We start from the raw sequence: 18,039 nt of genomic DNA, 5'->3' as shown, positions 1-18,039 counted from the left end.
AGGGGAATTCCCAGTTTGACGAAAACATCGGATAAGGTGGTGATGCCTGCGGCTGGAGGCTGGGACGTGGGGGTAACGACTAAGAAGTCGTCCAATAGATGCACGAGTAATTTGAGGTTGTAGTTGTTTTGGAGAATCCAGCACAGGGATTCAGACAGCGTGTCGAAAATCTTGGGGCTGCTCCGACAGCCAAAGGTGAGACGCACGGCAAAATACAGTTTCCCCCGCCACTTAACGCCGAAGAGGTGCCAGAAGGCTGGGTTCAGGGGCATGACTTTGAACGCAGAGGTGATATCGGCTTTGGCCAGCCAGCTATGAGGGCCGGCCTCCTTTATTAGGCGTACGGCGTCATCTACGGAATGGTAATTTAGCGAAAAATCGTCGAGGGGAATTAAACTGTTGATGCTTGGAACTAGGTTTTCGTGGGGGGCGGACAGATCTATTATCAGCCTCTTTTTACCGGAATATTTGCGTGTGGCGATGCCAATTGGATTCACTCTGTAGACGGGGAACGGGGATTTGTTTAATGGGCCAATCATGAAACCGGATTCTACTTCCTTGCGAAGGAGGGACGTGACTGTGTCTGGGTCGCCCAGGGCCGACTGAAGGTTTTTGCACGAGAATGACTCGGTGGGTAAGGATGCGACGCCAGGGTGGAAACCGTGAGTTAGACCATGGATGAGGTAGTCGCAGAACTCTCTGTTTGGGTGGGATTCTAATTCGGACTGCAATAAAGGCACAACAACGGGAGTAGACAGGTAGTTTCGAGCACGTTTATTAGCGTTGCGCAGGACTGGGCAGATGGTCCTCGCATGAGCCCCCGCGCAATAGGAGCAAACGTGTAGATATCGACAGGTGGAGAGTGAGCACGCGTTTATATTAAACTTTCGGCACACTTCGCGGCCTTTCCAGGAGAGCGAGTTCCCAACATCTTCTATGTTGGCTGCCGTAGAGGACAAGCGACCCGCTGAAGATGTGGGTTTGGAGGCAGTGGTTTTTGACTGGACGAGTGGGCAGTCACCGGAGCCGTGGCTGCGCCCGTTGCATAGAGCGCAGACGGTTGGTTTAACGCCTAAAAACACTCTGCTGTATATTTCCAGATCGAGGGCCCCCCAGTGCGGAATTTGGTTCCATAAAGTAACTCTGGCAGCGGATTTAGCCGAAAATAGCCGGTGGTAGGAGTAAAAGTGGGCGCCCCCGAATGTAGTGGCCAAGCCTGCTATGATTGACAGGTAGCTGTTGAGCTCACCTCGTCTCTGGGGGAAGGCGGAGCACACGATTTCTGTGTAGTGAGAGAAGGCTACTGTGAATTCGGGGAATGATAGAATTTTAGCGGCGGGGCCTGATGCTTTTAGGGACACCACGACGTCCCCGCAGTCGATATCCCTGGGGGGGCCGGGTGTGGGCAGTGAAGGCAGAAGTGTTGAGAGGTCTATGTCCGCACCTGATAGAATTAGGTTCCTCACGGCGACAGAGACGGGGGGTGGTTCGAGCGAGGCAGCGTGCGGAGGAGGAGGGAGAGGAGTAGCGGTGGACAATGAGTACGACGGCAGGCGGGTGGGCATCGTGGCTGCGGCTGCGCCTGCGTTGAGTCCCAGGCTATGAGACAGATCCGGCACGGGCACTCCGGGATGGAGGGAGGGGGGAAATTGGGGTAGGGAGGGAGCGGTTGGCACGGGGCCGACCGGAGGGGGGCAACCGGGGGTTGGGACCCCGGCTGGGGAAGGTGGAAGGGGGTAGGAATGGTGGGAAGGGGGGAGTAGCGACGCTGTCGCTACCGGAGCCGCCTGCGATCTGTAAGTGCCTATTTGGTTCGGGCGCGAGATGGAATGGGATGGCGCGCCGAACATGAATGGACCCGTGGTGGCATCGGACAGGTGATGGGGAGGGAAAGAGGGAGCAGTTAGCACGGGTGCCAACTGGAAGGGGGTTGGGGTGGGGAGGGAAGAGGGGGGAGGAGGGAGTAGCGACGCTGTCGCTACCGATGCTGACTGGGTTCCGGAGGCAACTGCATGGATAGAGGACTGAAGAGATGGCTGAGACTGGATCCCGACCATGGATTGGGAACGCATGGAGTGAGATGGAGGGAGCTGCGGCTGCCGGCCGCTTTGGCGCTGGGGGCGCTGCCGTGCGTCAAGCCGTGCGTCAAGCCGTGCGTCAAGCAGGGCCCTGGAGACGGTGGATGTACATGGCCGGGCATCGTCGTAGGTGGCATCTTGCCTTGCGGGGCGTTTCCCTCTGGTTCGACGGGTGCTGGAGCTCGGGGTTGTCCGAGCGTCGAGAACTACGGCAGAGGGCACCTGGCGTCGGATGCCTCTCTCTGCGGCGCGAGGGGTGTGGACTTCCGGGTTGTCTCCGCGGCTGGCGTTACTGGGGTCGGATTCGGCCAGCAGGCGAAGGAGATGAAACTTTCTATCGGAGCAGTGGAACGATACGCCGCGGGAGTGGAGCGTGCTTCTGATTCGAGCCACCGTCCAGCGGATTGGATCGTCGCTCCCTTGGCGGTTCCTGGATGTAGAAGAGAGGGATGATGCAGGCGAGCGTTGGGAGACTCTCGTGGGAGCGGGAGAGGGGCGCCCACGGAGCCCGGTGAGAGGTGTTGATTGGCGGGCGGCTGGTCGGCCGGCACGCGGTAGGGTGTTTCGAATGGCAGCGACTGGGCTGGTGGTGGGCAGGTTGTTAAGCGACGAGGCGCGCCGGCGAAGTTGGGGCTGTGGAGTTTCTGGAATGACGTCGTCCAGCTCGTTAGAGGAAGCGTAGAGATCGATATCGGCCATAGCGCTTGCGAGCCAGCTGCGGAATGTCAACAATCCGGAAGCCTTCGCGCATCACAGGTGGAAGGGAAAGGAGGGGTTTAAATGTCAGCGAAGGCGGGAGCAAGTAATGACAGCTGTCAATCACTCGCGGGTTTCCTCCCGAACCATGTTTATTTATAAACAACATTAATTACCTCTGGCTAGACATGCACCCTCAAAGAAGACGCTCGCCGAATAAAGGAAGTGGACGACTCTAATAGAGAGGTTTCCCGCAAATTAAACCCTTTTTCTCCAACTGACTAAATGCATATCCATCTTCTTCTCGGCTCGCACATTAAAGCATGAAAGAAGAGTTTTGAAATTTGATAGCGGTGGAAAGATGAGTAAGTGTACAGCTACGATAATGAGCAGTTGGTTTCCTAAAATGGCAATGTTTGCTTCTGCATTCAACCATCTGCTCCTTTTACCTCTTATGGCTTTAAGCCAACTCAGAGAAAAGGTTGAGGTAATGCTCTCTGGTATGGCAAACTTGAAATCTGATTAAATTCCTAAAAGGTTGCAAATCATTTCGTAAATCAAATGATGTATTATTTAGGAATAGCTGTAGAAGAAAACAGGCAACATAATAACCGTAAGCTTGACTGACAAATATAAACTGCTGTGTGGTGCCTGAGTATACACAACTGTCTGGAGGCTCAGGTGAATACTAAAATAACACAAGATGAGGTTGTCTAGACCAGTGGTTCCCAACCTTTTTCTTAAGGGACCCATGTTTTTACTATTGTAAGCTTTGGTGACCCAACCACGCAAGCGCCCGCACGAGACGGAGTCACAAGATGCCCTCCGTTTCCTGCGAAAACATATTTTAGTTATTTTATTCCTCAATTCGTCTTTTGTCAAATATAGAATAAATGTTAAATGTAGCACTTACAATTTGTTGCGTCTATGCATTTATTAGTTAAATGCTTTGTCTTTTATTCAACATGGGCTATATATATTTAAAACGAAACCCCTTAAAATCAAGAGGGCTCCGCGACCCCCTGTGGATCTTTGGCGACCCATAAGGGGGGTCCCGACCCATAGGTTGGGAACCAGTGGTCTAGACAGTGGGTATAAACTCATGGGCCATGTCAGTAGGTACACACCTGCTCTGGCTGTTCATCTGCTCATTAACATACATATCTAATCATCCAATCACGCGGCAGCAAGCCAATTATTTACGCATGAAAAATTGGTTCACAAATCCAGGTGAAATTTCAAACTGAGAATCATGCTGGTGAAGAAAAGTGGAAGTGGAGTGGATTTAAATGCTGCATGTGATGTGTGATGTTATGTCAACCCCAATTCCTTGACACTACCACATGATGCCACCAAAGTGATACACAATGGGGTCAAAGTGGCTGGCGAGAGTCCACTTTACAGGACTGTGGCAGCAGAGTCTACCCAATGTACTGACATGTCGGCAGCAGAGACGGATGGTGCTTCAGTTCAGAAAAAAGACAGTTTAATATCATTTATTCATTGTGAACATTAGGCCAACAGAGTAAAAATGCATGAGATACAATGAGATTACTGAGGGCAGCACAAAAGGAAAAAAGACAGACCAAAAAAAACACTAAAGTCAGCATCAGCAGGAGCAGCATACAAACTTCTGTCAATATGTACAGAACACACAAATAACCTCAATGACATCAAAGGATGTAAACATCATATGGACACATCTCAAAACATATGTCTGAGGAGGGGGGGGGAAGAAACATGGCAAAACATTGGCAAAAATGACTCCTTAAATTGTGCTTCAGAGTGTGGGTCCACTAGGAGAACAGATGCTAGGTGACTCGTTTGTTTGTCTCACAATTTTTTGGACACATCCTCTCTTTCTGACTGGCCCTGAAATGGGAATCCTCTGTTTTATGTGTTTATGTTTACAGGAGCTCAGTCCAAAGGCCTTGACGGTACTTAAGTACATATGGTAGGGCCATCTGTGCTGCCCAGGGCGGAGGGGACACTAGGACCTTCCAGCATATACCCGCCTCTATGATGATGAAAGTACCGTAGCCACTTTAAATCACAGTAACTTGCTGTGTCCACAGTCCACACCGCCCAGAAAAGCTTTACAGCTATAAGCTACAGGAGAGTGGCAAGACTTCCAAGTTCTAGAAAAAAATAAGAAATAAAAAATGAAATAAAATACACACTATACCTCTACAAAACAAAAGACTTAAGGTGATGTTTGTTTGAAAAGGGAAGATATGTCCAAGGTAAGGCAAACAGAGCGTTTTTACAAAGCCCATTTCCCTTGGCTGTCCAATGGTTCATTTGCACTTAAATGGGAAGTGAGGGAATTCACCACATAACCATCAATCACACAGTCTGTCTCAAATACACCCACGTCCCCTGGACAAAAGAAAATGGATGGAACCATGGATTCAAATTAAACTAGTACAATATAGGCATAATTATCGAATGTCAGACACATGCAATCAGGAACACGCAGGAAATCTCTTCAATTTAGTGCAGCTTTCTCTACTTCTCAGTCTTGACTATGTCCTTGTCTCTGGGTCTTTCACTGTATAACGCTTCATTAGACCCTTAACTTAACGGTGAACATTTGCCATTAGTCTGCAGTAAACTAATTGCAGTGCAGACCTTAAAACAGGCCTACAGGCCTTTCTTTTCAGCACTAGGCTGTACTGTACGTAGTCCACTGATGAATGTAAACGCAAGGAAACTGACTGCCAACGTAATGGTGGTGGTAATACTGAGCAGTGATGAAAGTGGGTGAGTATAACACAGAAACACCTGCAACATTCAATGATGTGTGGAAAGGTAGTACACTTGATTATAATATGTGGTGTTGTGTGCCATCGTCACTAACAGAAAAAATAACAAAATGGCTGAAGAGCTACAGCAATGGGATCTAAAATGTACACAGTGTTAGTCAGCGTGCTCACTCACCCATCTTGTACCTTGTAGGCATTTCTTTTCAGTTGAAAAAGTAAGGAGGGAAAATGTTCCAATGAAGAAAATCTGAGTGTTTCAGACAAATTAGATATTTTTTGACAAATACTGATATATGTTTTGAACAGGACAGCATGACCTGCCCCTTTTGGTGAAACAAACCTGACTACTTACAATAAGGCAAATCAACAAAGAATTAAAGGAGAACATTAAACAAAATTCCTCAATACACTGATCATCTATGAAAAGATCTGGAATAGTATGCTTCCCTCTTCAGAGATATTGATGAATCAATTAAACACACATTTGATCATTTTCATGGACTCATTAAAATGTCATTGTTTCAAGTGCAGCCACATAAAAATGATGAATTTAAAAAAAGAAATCCTCAAGATTTAACATTGTCACCAATATCACATAGCAATTTATGACACACACAGGGATGATTAAGTGAAGCCCTAAAAGTACATTAAAATTACAGTTCACATTTCTTTGTACAGACTATTCATAAAACCCTATAAATTCATACCATTCAGACAGAGATTCAGTAATCCAGCTGTATGCATTGTAGCCAAGGCAAAATGGCTGAGGGAGATTTCTGATCGCTTCATAGCATGAAGAGGATACATCCTTCCTTTCAACGAACGAGAAGGGAATCATATTCTATGCTGGAAATACTGACCATATCTTCAAAAAATGTAAATGTTTCTTCTGAGTCAGAATGGTTAAGATTTGTGTTGCTGTAATGACTTAAAAAATACTCACAAAAAAAGAGAAAAAAAGGACACTTGATGGATGAAATAAAAGTGCTTGAATCTAAACCTTGCACTCTTCAAAGACAAAAAGCACTTGAGTCTAGTAAGGGAAAATCATAAATGTCACCTCAGCATTAGAGGTCAGTCATGCATGTCTGAGCACAGTAAGAAAAATCGCATCTCTACCGAGAAGAAAGAAAGAAAGAAAGAATCGAACGAAAAAGAAAGAGACAGAATGAAAGAAAGGTCATGACAGAAATTCCAAATTCATCGCAAGCCACTTTCTCACGCCTCTCACGCCCGCCAGTAGCACAAGCAGTAAGGCTCCAGAGGACCATGTGATAAAAATGGCGCCCCGTGTGGGCAGCTCTAGTAACTGAATGCAGTCCATGAGGGGAGCAGTGGAAGTGAACGCAGTGACCGGCTGCACTGCACTGACGTGTCTCTCAGGCAGGGCCGCTGACAGCTTTGGCCGGGCCCAGGCTGTGCTGGGCCCCCTCTCTACCCGGGCCTGGGACAACTGACCCCAGAATATGTGAGTGTGTGTGTGTGTTTCATCAGAGAGAGAGAGAGAGAGAGAGAGAGAGAGGTGGAGGGGAGCTATCTGAGCTGTCAGATGACAGTCACTGTAAACACATACAAAATTAAAAGAATGTTAAACTTTGCACAAACAAAATCTCTGCCCATCTCTTACCCTAACCATAACAAAGCAATATTTGTGCACAATGCAATTTGTCTAGTTAAGACCTCACTGCACCTCCCACAAATATGTTTTTTTCATCTTAATAGGGGACTTTTCAGGCCGTGGCCAACCGGTAGGGCACTCTTCTGCCATGCGGCCGACCCGGTTCGATTCCCGGCCCGGGTCGTTTGCCGACCCCTCCCCGTCTCTCTCCCCATTCGCTTCCTGTCCACCTCTCACACTGTCCTATCATCAATAAAGCCGTAAAATACCTAAAAAATAAAATAATGACTTTTGTACCTCATATGTGCCCAAAATATATAGGTACAAACACACACTGTACAGTAAAACATACTGTACGTAGGGAGGGTAGACATGTCGTGCACTCACAGATAAGGTTTGGTCTCTAAGACGAAAGTTGGATTTTGATGTCAGTCTAAGGTGCATTATTTAAGAGTATGACCTCTTAACCTCGTTCTTATTATTGTCAAATCATCAGTGGTCATCACATTTGGAGATATTGCAAAAGTTTGACCTAATGGCCTCATCACTATGCAGTTCAAGTCATTTGAGTGTTGTTCCTTGATTATTTCTTTTTCAACAGTACAAAAAATATTAAAAATCCTACATTCACAAATTAAAAATGGATAAGGTAGGGGCTGCCAAATTATGTTCGGTAATAATATGTACTTAAACGGTCTCCTAGTAACAGACCTCTGATGAACAGGGTTTTTTCTCCCGTGTTGCTTCTCTGTGAGTGCAGAGCATATGCAGTAGACAGGTGGACAGCTGCAAGAGGAGAGAAGGAGGAGGAAGAGAAGAGAGAAAAGGGACGAGAGAAGGGAGAGAGAATGGGTGAGGAAGAGGAAAAGGAAAAGGAAAGAGGCAGGCCACCCAGCAGGAGAGAAGGAGGAGGAAGAGAGAAGAGAGAAGGGAGAGAGAATGGGTGAGGAAGAGGAAAAGTAAAAGTAAAAGGGAAGAGGCAGGCCAGGCCACCCAGCAGGAGAGCCTGAGTGCACCCTCCCTCCGCTCGGAGAGCTGGGGAGATGATTAATCACGCCGCCTGTCCACAAGCACCTTCTGGATCTGGACACACTGGCCCCCACTGCTGCTATAGGCAGGGAAGCCGATAGGGGGCGACAAAGGGGTCAGTTGGCCCGGGCCCAGGAAGAGAAGGGCCCCAGAATTGGGTCCCCATTATATTCTATGTATTAGGTAGGGGGGCCCTTTCCGATAACTTCGTCCTGGGCCCAGCCAAAGCTGTCAGCGGCCTTGGCTATAGGCGTCTCGCATGAGTTCCCGGATAGGAGGGGAGAGGAGAGGGGAGCTGGCCTCACCAGGTACGACTTGCTGATTATTTCAAGCACGCGTCAAGGGGAGATGACAAGCCAGTGATGACAACCAGGGAGCGAAATCTGCAAAATTGCCCCAAGGATGAATGAATAAGTAATTGTTTCCAAATTCTTAAAATGTGGCCCCAAAATGGGACTGTGATCGTGTTTTGTAATTAATCAGTCAAAGTCGTCTTTCTCTCCCTCCCACGTAATTAGTTTGAAGACTGAGAATGTCTAATTAGAGATTTCAGGGGAGGATAGAGCCTAACTGACTTGGAAATGATCAAATGAAAGGCAATCATCTGCAGACAGGAAAAGTAGCATGGGCAGTCGGTCCTCTAGACAGTTGGTCTTAATGGACCTTGTGTCACGTCAAATGACAGCTGGATAACAACAATATGAAGACAGACAGACAAACAAACAAACAAACAAAAAATCAAAGAGAAAGTAGGGAGATAAAGACAGTAAAAAGAGGGTCTGATGATTTGAGTACACAAGGAAATCAAACAGAAAGGCGTGGCTCAGAAGATCCCACAGAAGCCAGGAGAAGTGTATGGTACTGCAGAGTATTTGCAGCGGCTACATGTCATCCAGGCACAAGTGCATCAATTGGCTACCAGTTACTGAATTGGCATGTGGGATCATAGGGGCGCATGTTTGAATCCTGCATAACTGCCAAAAAAGGGACAGGGGAATAAATAACTATTACTCTCCTTCACTGTCATTTACAGCATGGGCAATATTCCCTTGCTTCAGAGACTATGCCCTGCACTGCACCGACATAACTGTTGGCCACACCACAACACCACGTAGATGTGACTTGAGATCCATTGTGGTGGTAGTGGTCTTCACCCTCTGTCTAATGGGGCTGCCTGCACTCTGCACCCACTTAGCCCCATAGTGTACACGTTAGTGGTGCTGATGACACAGAGATGGCCAGTGGACCGCACTCTGATGCATTTACTCCCTGTGGAGTACCATGTGTGGTAACTGCAATGATGGGGGAGAAAGTGGGGGATTTTAGTCATCCAGGACACATTGTTCTTCAGATAAGTGCCGGACATCATCACTACATTGCTAATAATCACAGCAGGTGAAGGGACGGAAGAGCAATCTCAAATGTGACAGTGACGAGGAGATGTGAACTGAAAATGACTAATTTCGTTCTTATTTCTGTCTTATAAAGTACAGCGATTCCAACATCTGACATCCCTATTCTTTGTTGTCTTTTAGTTTACGTGTGTGTGTGTGTGTCTGTGTCTGTGTCTGTGTGTGTGTGTGTTAGTTTGTACCTGTGTTCATGCATGCAGAGTCTGCATTGCAGACATTTGTGCCCGACAATTTAGTGAGGGTTAAAAGGGTAGATGAAGGATTTTGTCAACGGCAAAACAATATTAAACTTTTGATCCATACGACGCATTGATTGCTACAGAAAATAAGCATCTGCCAGAAACAGTCTGATCAGCTATAAAAAAAAATGACTGTAGCTCAGACTATCTCTGTGAATTTGTTGTGCATCACAAGGAAATTCAAGAAAGCTGTGAGTTCATTTTTCTTATAACAGAGAGAGAGAGAGAGAGAGTGAAATCGAGATCGCACGCGAGAGAGAGAGAGAGAGAGCATGTGTGAGAGAAACTGAGAGAAGAAAGTGCAAGAGAAAAAAGCAAAAGAGTGAGAGAGAGAGAAAAATCTATGATTTACGATTGCACTAGCTCGTCATCTTGTGAATGTCAAGCAGCAGCCTCTCCTCTCTGCTTGATGGCCTTTCGCTTGAGAGACCTTCCTGAGGCTGCTGCTGCGGTGCAAAAAAAAGAAAATCGACAGCTGGACAGTGTACAAAATATGAACATTCACAAGGTTACCGCCTTGCTCCTGCACACTCCTGTTGCATCAACAAGCATTACTTGTCCAACAGAGTGCATCCATCTAAATACACTGGTGGTTGAAAGTCCGCTGGAGGGAGTCGGATGTGCCAATACAGAGAGATCAACGGCGTCAATCCTCTTCCTACCACAAACAGGGCCAGTGGTTCAGAACTCGAACAAGGTCAGGGACCCGACAGACACTCTTCACAGCATAGGTGCTTTAAAAAGTCACACATACAGTACAGGCTGTCCTGCACTCGCAGTGTTTCCTTTCTCAAAGGAATGCATGCAGCTACTGTAGAAGAAACTGTCTTGAGTGCTACAGCTCAGAGCTTAAGAGCACTCTGTAGGCTACTGTACATACATACTGTAGACAGAGGATGGTCATGATTGTTGTCAGTATGAATGCACGTGTGTGATTGTGTGTGTCTGTGTGTGTCCGTGTGTGTGTGTGTGTGAGAGAGAGTGGTGTTGTGTTGTGGGGAAAGTGTACGTATGTGAACTGTGCACGTCTTGTGGGTGTGGATGTGGGTCGTCACGAGATCTGCCACTCTGGGTTAAAGAACTTGATTGCGTGCGTCTTGGCCCACTTGGCGAAGACGGCCTTCTCGGTGATGAAGCGATGGCCACCATATGGGGCACTCTCATGAAGCAGGTACTCGGCACACTCGTCTCGGCTCCCCGCCTCGTAGTAGTGGTATGGCACCTTCCTGTAGCCTTTTGTCCTGAGGAGATGAGATGAGAAGAGAAGGATGTTGTTAGTTAGGCCAGGTGTATAATGGGATGTGGAATAATAAATATTCATTATTCTACTGGGGAAACCTTAATTTCTTTCTTTTTTCCCTCCCAAACAAGGAGCACTTGTTTGTTTTCCGAAGAGGAATGCTTCACTCACTCTGTGTCTATTTGTTTACTCCTTTCTTCTTTCTTTCCTTCCGTCCTAAATTTAAGACAATGCCCCCTAGACTATTCTCCCCTAGACTTTTTCTTTCTTATTATGCATTCATTGCTTCAGAAGCAGTGTCACAGCTGCAGCACAACAAATTCATTTTATTTCACTTACACTGCTGTACCTGTTGAATTTCAATTATGAGAGGGTTCAGGTAAGGTCAATTGCTGTCAAGGCTCAGAACATTATGCTAAAACAGATACCTTCCTGATGCATTGCCTTGCATCAGAATGACTTCATTGTTAGTGCGTGTTGGCCATTTTCTCTCTAAAAGGTAGTTTGTCACTAAATACACTCCAGATGCAAAGGTAATGATTAAGGTCATGAAATGAGTTGGGGTAATTTGCAAAATGAACATATTTCTGTATTGATGATCCATAAATTGTTATCGTTTTGTTTTTGTCAGAGTTACTGTCACTGATTTAAATATTTCATTTCAGATGGTGGTAAAACAATTCGTCTAACAGGTACAGCTACCTGAAAACCTTACCATACCACTCAGCAAACAGAAAGAACTTTTGTATTTACATACACAGCACAGCACACATTGGCAAAACTAGTTTAAATCACCTGCATCTTGTGAGACCACAGATAGGGTTTTGTTGCAGGTGACCTGACACACTTGACTTTATACTTTTCCTCTGTTTGTCACCAGACAACTAAAGACTTTACCTTTGAATAGCATGTTAATGAGCTATTTGATAGCACAGCATGAAGTAGTCGAGACTTTAATCATTTTTGATTAACGCAAACGTAATCCTTAATCTTCCACTGACCACAAGGAACACAAATGAGAATCAATTACATATCCATATTACTTGCTGTGTCATGTAGTACATGCCAATGCATTGAGCAATGAAGCATAAACTAATTGTACCAACACAACAAATGACCACCTGAATAAAATAAAATATCTTGCTGGTTGTAAAGAGATTGCTTGCAATGCCGAACATGGAGTTTAGAGTATAATTCTTCAGTTTGGATGCTTCATAAATATGTATATCAGCCGTGAGCGGATAACGTGATTACACCCAGATATTGTATAACTTGTAAAAAATAGCCCAGAGACAGGAGGCAAAGCAAGCAGGCAGCAGAATTTGGGGTGCTGATATCATTAAAGGAATAACATAAAAAGCAGTTTTTTTTCAACCTAGTCATTGTATTTGCTATGCTCTGGGATATAGGAGAGATGCATTGAATGAGGAAAAAATCATGCACTACTGTAAACTCTGAGGCCTTATAAAGCACTGGCTGCTCAGTACAGCATGTGAGGGTAGCAAGTGGACTGAGGAGGCAGGAAGCAGGTGGGAGACCAGGAGGAGGTGAGGGAGACAAGGGGGAGAAGGGTATCGTCTCTCCGGAGTCAGGGGTCCAGAGCAGCCCTTATTAAAGATGGAGGCCAGGCCAAGCTACCATGGCAATTTGTTGGATCTCAAGCATTTCCTGCCCTTTCCTTCCCAGGCACTGGGAGATATTTACATTCACACACACACGGACTTCACTAAGGCGTACACACGCAGGGCAGTAATTACGGATCATGAAAGGGAAGCAGGGGATAGGTCATCCTGACAGCAAAAACAGGGCCAAAACACAGGATTAAATTCCGCTCCCTGTCTGAGCGGCAGAGAAATATTTGATCTTTCAGCAGAGGGGAATTTGGCAGTAAAGGCAGAATCCCCCAGCCTCCCTCCAAACAACAGAACACCCATGGCATAAACCTGTAAATATGGATCCATGGCTAACAAGGGAGTCGAGGTTTCTATCTGTAGCGAATCGATGGTAATTAAATTTCATTTAACAAGGCGGGCGCTATTATAAGCAGCGCAGCCTACAGTGCGGGAACCATTATGACAGGGTAAGATGTTTTCCGCCAGCAGGAAGGGAGATCGGGCTGGGAAGGTTGTTAACGCTGACATGGGGGCGCGCGTGTGTGTGTGTGTGTGTGTGTGTGTGCACATGCACACTGTTTTATGTATCCACATCTAATTATCACAATCGTGCAGTTGGGATGTCTTTAAGGGAAACAGAAATAGAATTAATAAATGCACACCACTGTTTTGAGTATCAGCAATTAATTAGCTTCAAGTTCTTGATTTCCTGGCATAGGCCAGGGTTGATATGCAGTGTTTTTTTGTTGTAGAGAAATCCAAAGATCCTTTGCGCTAAACGTTCGGGAAAAAAGGTGCTACAGTTGCAATCTAAAGCCACGTAACAGCTGCTGCATATGTATGTTTACTAGTCCACATGGAAGGAGTGGATATCCTGTGCTTTCGTCAGTTTTTGAATTAATCAGACTGGAAACTGTAAATAATGCATGCATGGCTGGAGAGGAATATTGAGGAGGCTGAATGTCCCTTGATGAAGCTGAAGATATGAGCTGGGGCTAAGCATTACGGAGCAAAACTGTCTTTTAGTCAGTTTTTTGAAAAAAATTAATAATACAGCAAGTGTAAAATGTACATATTTGGATATGGTGAGCGTGAGAATCTCCTTAGGAAACTGTTCAGCATATTATGGTGTGTCTGAGTGAGTCCTGGAGAAAGTTTGGACTCATTTAATCCCTTCCTCAAACGTGTTGATACCTGGATATGTGTCGAAGAATCATTAACACTAACAGGTATGGATTATGACTAGATAGGAAATGGGCACATTTATAATAGAGGTCTTTATAAAGCTTAGTAAATCATTTACTACCACTTAGTAAATAATGAACACATTTAAAAGGAACTTTTACAAATGTTTGTAAATGAGTAAGTAATACTATATCAACCCAGCAGACACAGTACAAGTGTAACAGGCCAGGATGTTTGGCCTCCAAAGTGCAAAAGAGATAAAACTACAGGATTCATATGTCACCCACATCAAACTCGTCCAACAGGAGTCGAATCTTGCTCCAGTGTTTTTTATGTGTACATATTTACTGATATTCTCACAGTCCTTACTCATTTACAAACGTTTAATGTGGTTAGGAATCAGTTAATTACTAAGTGTTGATAAATGATTTACTAAGCGTTAATAAAGTTTTAAAAAAACAAAACAAAGTATTACCAGGAAGGGTGAGATAATATACACGTCTTACTTGCAGTATGTGTCGTTGATCATGCCGTTAATACATTATTTACTAGCGTTTATAAAGCTTTAAAAAAGACCAGTGTTACCAGGAAGGGTGAGTTAATGTACACGTCTTACTTGCAGTATGTGTCGTTGATCATGCCGTAAACCCGGATCTCTTTACACATGTCCATGGCCAGGATGAGTGTGAACCAGCCAGTGCTGAGGTAGGATCCGGACTGGATGCTGCAAACAAACAGACACACCAGGATTCAGAGGAGCAACTACTACTACAACAACAACAACAACAACAACAGTAGCAACAACAACAAACACATCAACGACATTAATAATCACAAGAAGAAGAAGAAGACGAAGAAGAAAAAGAAGAAGAAGAAGAAGAAAGATAAGAAGGAAGATAAGAAGGAGGAGGAGCAGGAGCAGGAGAAGGAGGAGGAATACAGTGGCAATGTCTGTGTCAATACAGGTCAATTATTCAGTCATAGAATATTTTATTCCACCACCACCTCCAGTAACCCTGGGTCTGGCCGTGCCCTGTGTGTACAAACAGCGAGCAGGGGAAAGCCAGCTGTAATACTGGAGCTGTGCTGCCTGTGCAAGCCTTCTCTCAGTGTGGCAGGCATGTTCACTCAAGTGTGACTTCATAACTCTCCAAAGCCTCAGCTATAGTTCCTGCGGTCCTTAAATCTCACAAACCCTCTTAAGAGTTGAAGCAAATCCCTTGGCAGGCTCCAAAAAAAGTACAAAAGTACAAACCTTTCCATGATACTATGCCCCTCTCTTTCCCCTCCTTCTTTCTCTCAGCCCGTGCCACAAGCGCGAGTGATAGAGAGTGACATGGCTGAAGCGTTCACTCGCCTCAGTGGCAGGAGATGAGGGGTGGACGAGAAACGAGCTCTGACAGTCAGAAGAGGCTAAGAGATAAATAATCTACCACGGGCTACGGCACCCTGAGGTGTGACGCACGCACGGCGAGTGCCCTGAGCACCCTGAGCACCTCGCATCTCGCTCGGGGTACGGCCACATGTACGTCCGTTTTGATTCACCACTGCTTCACAAATTTAAACGACGCAGCCAGCAACCTTGGGGACACAGCTGTCTGAGCACAATGACAGAAAATCCACAAAAAAGAGAGAGAGAGAGAGAGAGAGAGGGGGAGACAATGAGAGAGAGAGAGAGAGAGAGAGGGGTTGTTTGTCATCCGAACAGATGAGGTGGGTGGAGGTAGAGAGTTTCAATAAGCTTTCTCCCCGGCCTCCCCCCATGAAAAAACCTATTTGAGGCTTCATCAGAGGGGGAGCAGACCCTGTGAAATACAGGCATTAATTCCACAAGCCCACCCCCGCCTTCGCCCCCATGCTCCTACACCACCCCACCACCACCCTCCACCCACTCCGACCTCCACCCTCTGCCACCTCCTCGCTGCACCTCGGCCTCCCCTGAGCCGGCCCTCTGCTCCACCTCTCTGAAATTGCTTTCCAGCTGATACGCTACAGAGGAGGTATCCTGTGGCTCTGGCTTTGTGTGTTGGGTAGGGGTGTGTGTGTGTGTGTGTGTGTGTGTGCATGAGAGAGAGAGCGAGAGAGAAAGAGAGAATCAGGGGCAAGCTGCACATGATTTGCTTGAAGGAACACAATGCCGTCTTAATGGCATTCCTCTGGAGGAAGCAGCAATTTAAAAGCAATGCATATATTCGGAGCCAAGTGCGCACACACACACAAACACACACACACGCGCACGTGCACATACACATACACAGACACCCACACAACAATTACAACTATTCACCTTAGCTCAGATCTTTTCATGTCCCCTACTAATGGCTTCAAAATCAGCTGCTGAGAGAACGTGGCACTTAAGACCGTTCAGTGAACATTTTGCTGCTTTCCACATACAGACAAAGACCCAAAAACGAGCTCAGCAATTTGATCAGTGAAAGCACAAGATCCACACGGGCCGTTTGAGTGTTTACTGTTATTCGCCTATTTACTGTTATGTTTACTGTTATGAGCCTACCCGCCTCATCAAAAAAAACGCTGGCTGCGAAGGATGAGGCAGAAAAAGAGCAGGGACATCAGAGGCTCGGAATGACAATTAAAAAAATGTCGGAATGGCGGTGTGTCGGAATGGCGGTGTGTCGAAGTGGCGCGAATAGACCAGGCGCGATGCGATTCAAGCGACAGAGTGCAGCAGCAAGCGATACGAGCGATTGAGGAGACTAGAGTATGTCCGTACAGGCAGAAGGCAAAGCATTCAAGCATTCCCATTGGCTGTGGTCACTGACCTTTATACAGTCATTGGCTGTCGCGGCTTGTCGCCGAACCGCGTTGTATTTCAACTTCAAACTGTCGCGCTCGTCGCGCAAATCGCTCTAGTCTCCAGAATCGCTTTTGTCGCACGACTCAATACAAAGTCAGTTATTTCCGTCGCTCGCCTCGCTCTTGTCACGGTAGGTGTATTTCTGCGGTAACGTCCACAAAATCTTCACAGGAAGCAGTGGGCAGCTCTCGACAGCTCGGGCTCTGGTTGCTTCTCTTAAATGAATGTGCCAAAGTAAATACGGTGGGCTCAGAGAAACAGGAGCTCATTCTGTCTCCAACATTTTAAGTTGAGAACAAATTTCTGGATTTATTTAGCTTACTTGTGTACACTTCAGCCTTGTGGTGTGTATAGAGGTAGCTTATAAGATATTCACATGAAAACTCGGTGGCCTGAGTCAGCCATTTTGGTAAACACCACCAAACACTACTTTACAGAAACAGCGGGCGGTTGCTTGTGACAGCAGCACAATTCCTGAAATGGATAGATAAATTTACCTCATAACCTGAAACCGCAAGGTCTACTCTACCGTCTCATTCTACAGGCTGCGTGAATCCTGCAAATACGCAGTCACAGATATGCACCACACACATCCACAGTGGCGACTGGCAATCTCTCCTCCTCTCTGGCGGTCTCAGGAGCCATCTGGTCATCATTTCAGAGGAAATGTACTCTGAGGCTCCGCAGACGGCCTCTCACCTCTCCCACTACAGTACACACACTCACTGTTGACTGAGCATGTGGCCTCATGTTCATCCTTATGTTGACAGGACAGAAGCACACAGCGGAGCCTGTAACACCCCTAACACCACCCCCCCCCGCCTTCCCCAACACACACACACACACATGCCAACACGGCCAACTCCATCCCTCGTGTCCGAACAGTGAACGAGAGAACAGATTTCTCGCCGTCGCATTCTCCCCGCGCTCTCACAGGCAGCTGCCCAGTGGATAAAGACGGCTTTGATACCCAAACATGAAAATCTGTGTCCCCTCTACTGCCAGTCATTAACAAAACATAAAACTGGGCAGGGTAACAATCACCATCTGATAAATAATGATGAACATGTAATAACCATCGCAAACCATCATTCTTTGGATCATTCTATGATCGCGTATGTCTGACATGAACTAGTTTAGCTGTGGTGGGTGCCTCGTACGTGTAAGCACATTCAGAAACACATATTCTTGCTTGTGTAGGTTTATGGCAAAGAAGACTTAGGCTATTATTTCGGTTCTGTATTTACATAACTACAGCCCACAATACTGATGCTCATATGATAATCGGCTATAATTTTCTGAGCCATGAAATAAACAAGCTACTCAGTGGGTTCCAAATAGCTGGA

At 46.2% G+C, this 18,039-nt stretch overlaps 1 protein-coding gene and 1 long non-coding RNA gene across 5 annotated transcripts in view; one reads left to right on the top strand and one right to left on the bottom strand.

Moving 5' to 3' along the window:
- LOC134465324 (uncharacterized) overlaps positions 1 to 10,779 on the top strand; it is a 43,087-nt gene extending 32,308 nt beyond the window's left edge. For all 4 annotated transcript variants that reach the window (XR_010038136.1, XR_010038134.1, XR_010038133.1 and 1 more), the window contains one exon: positions 4,688 to 10,779. This is a non-coding gene — a long non-coding RNA (uncharacterized LOC134465324). The remainder of the gene's footprint in view (positions 1 to 4,687) is intronic.
- Positions 10,780 to 10,782: 3 nt separating this feature from the next.
- LOC134465323 (alpha-N-acetylgalactosaminide alpha-2,6-sialyltransferase 3-like) overlaps positions 10,783 to 18,039 on the bottom strand; it is a 73,309-nt gene continuing 66,052 nt past the window's right edge. Inside the window, 2 exon segments of the mRNA XM_063218938.1 lie at positions 10,783 to 11,078; positions 14,492 to 14,599. Of these exon segments, the coding sequence (XP_063075008.1) occupies positions 10,889 to 11,078; positions 14,492 to 14,599 (298 nt within the window). The 3' untranslated portion in view covers positions 10,783 to 10,888.

Source organism: Engraulis encrasicolus, chromosome 16 (genome assembly GCF_034702125.1).
Source record: "Engraulis encrasicolus isolate BLACKSEA-1 chromosome 16, IST_EnEncr_1.0, whole genome shotgun sequence".
Classification (NCBI taxonomy): Eukaryota; Metazoa; Chordata; class Actinopteri; order Clupeiformes; family Engraulidae; genus Engraulis; species Engraulis encrasicolus.
The sequence above is the reverse complement of the archived record's forward strand: the minus strand, read 5'-3'. Positions and strand labels throughout refer to the sequence as shown.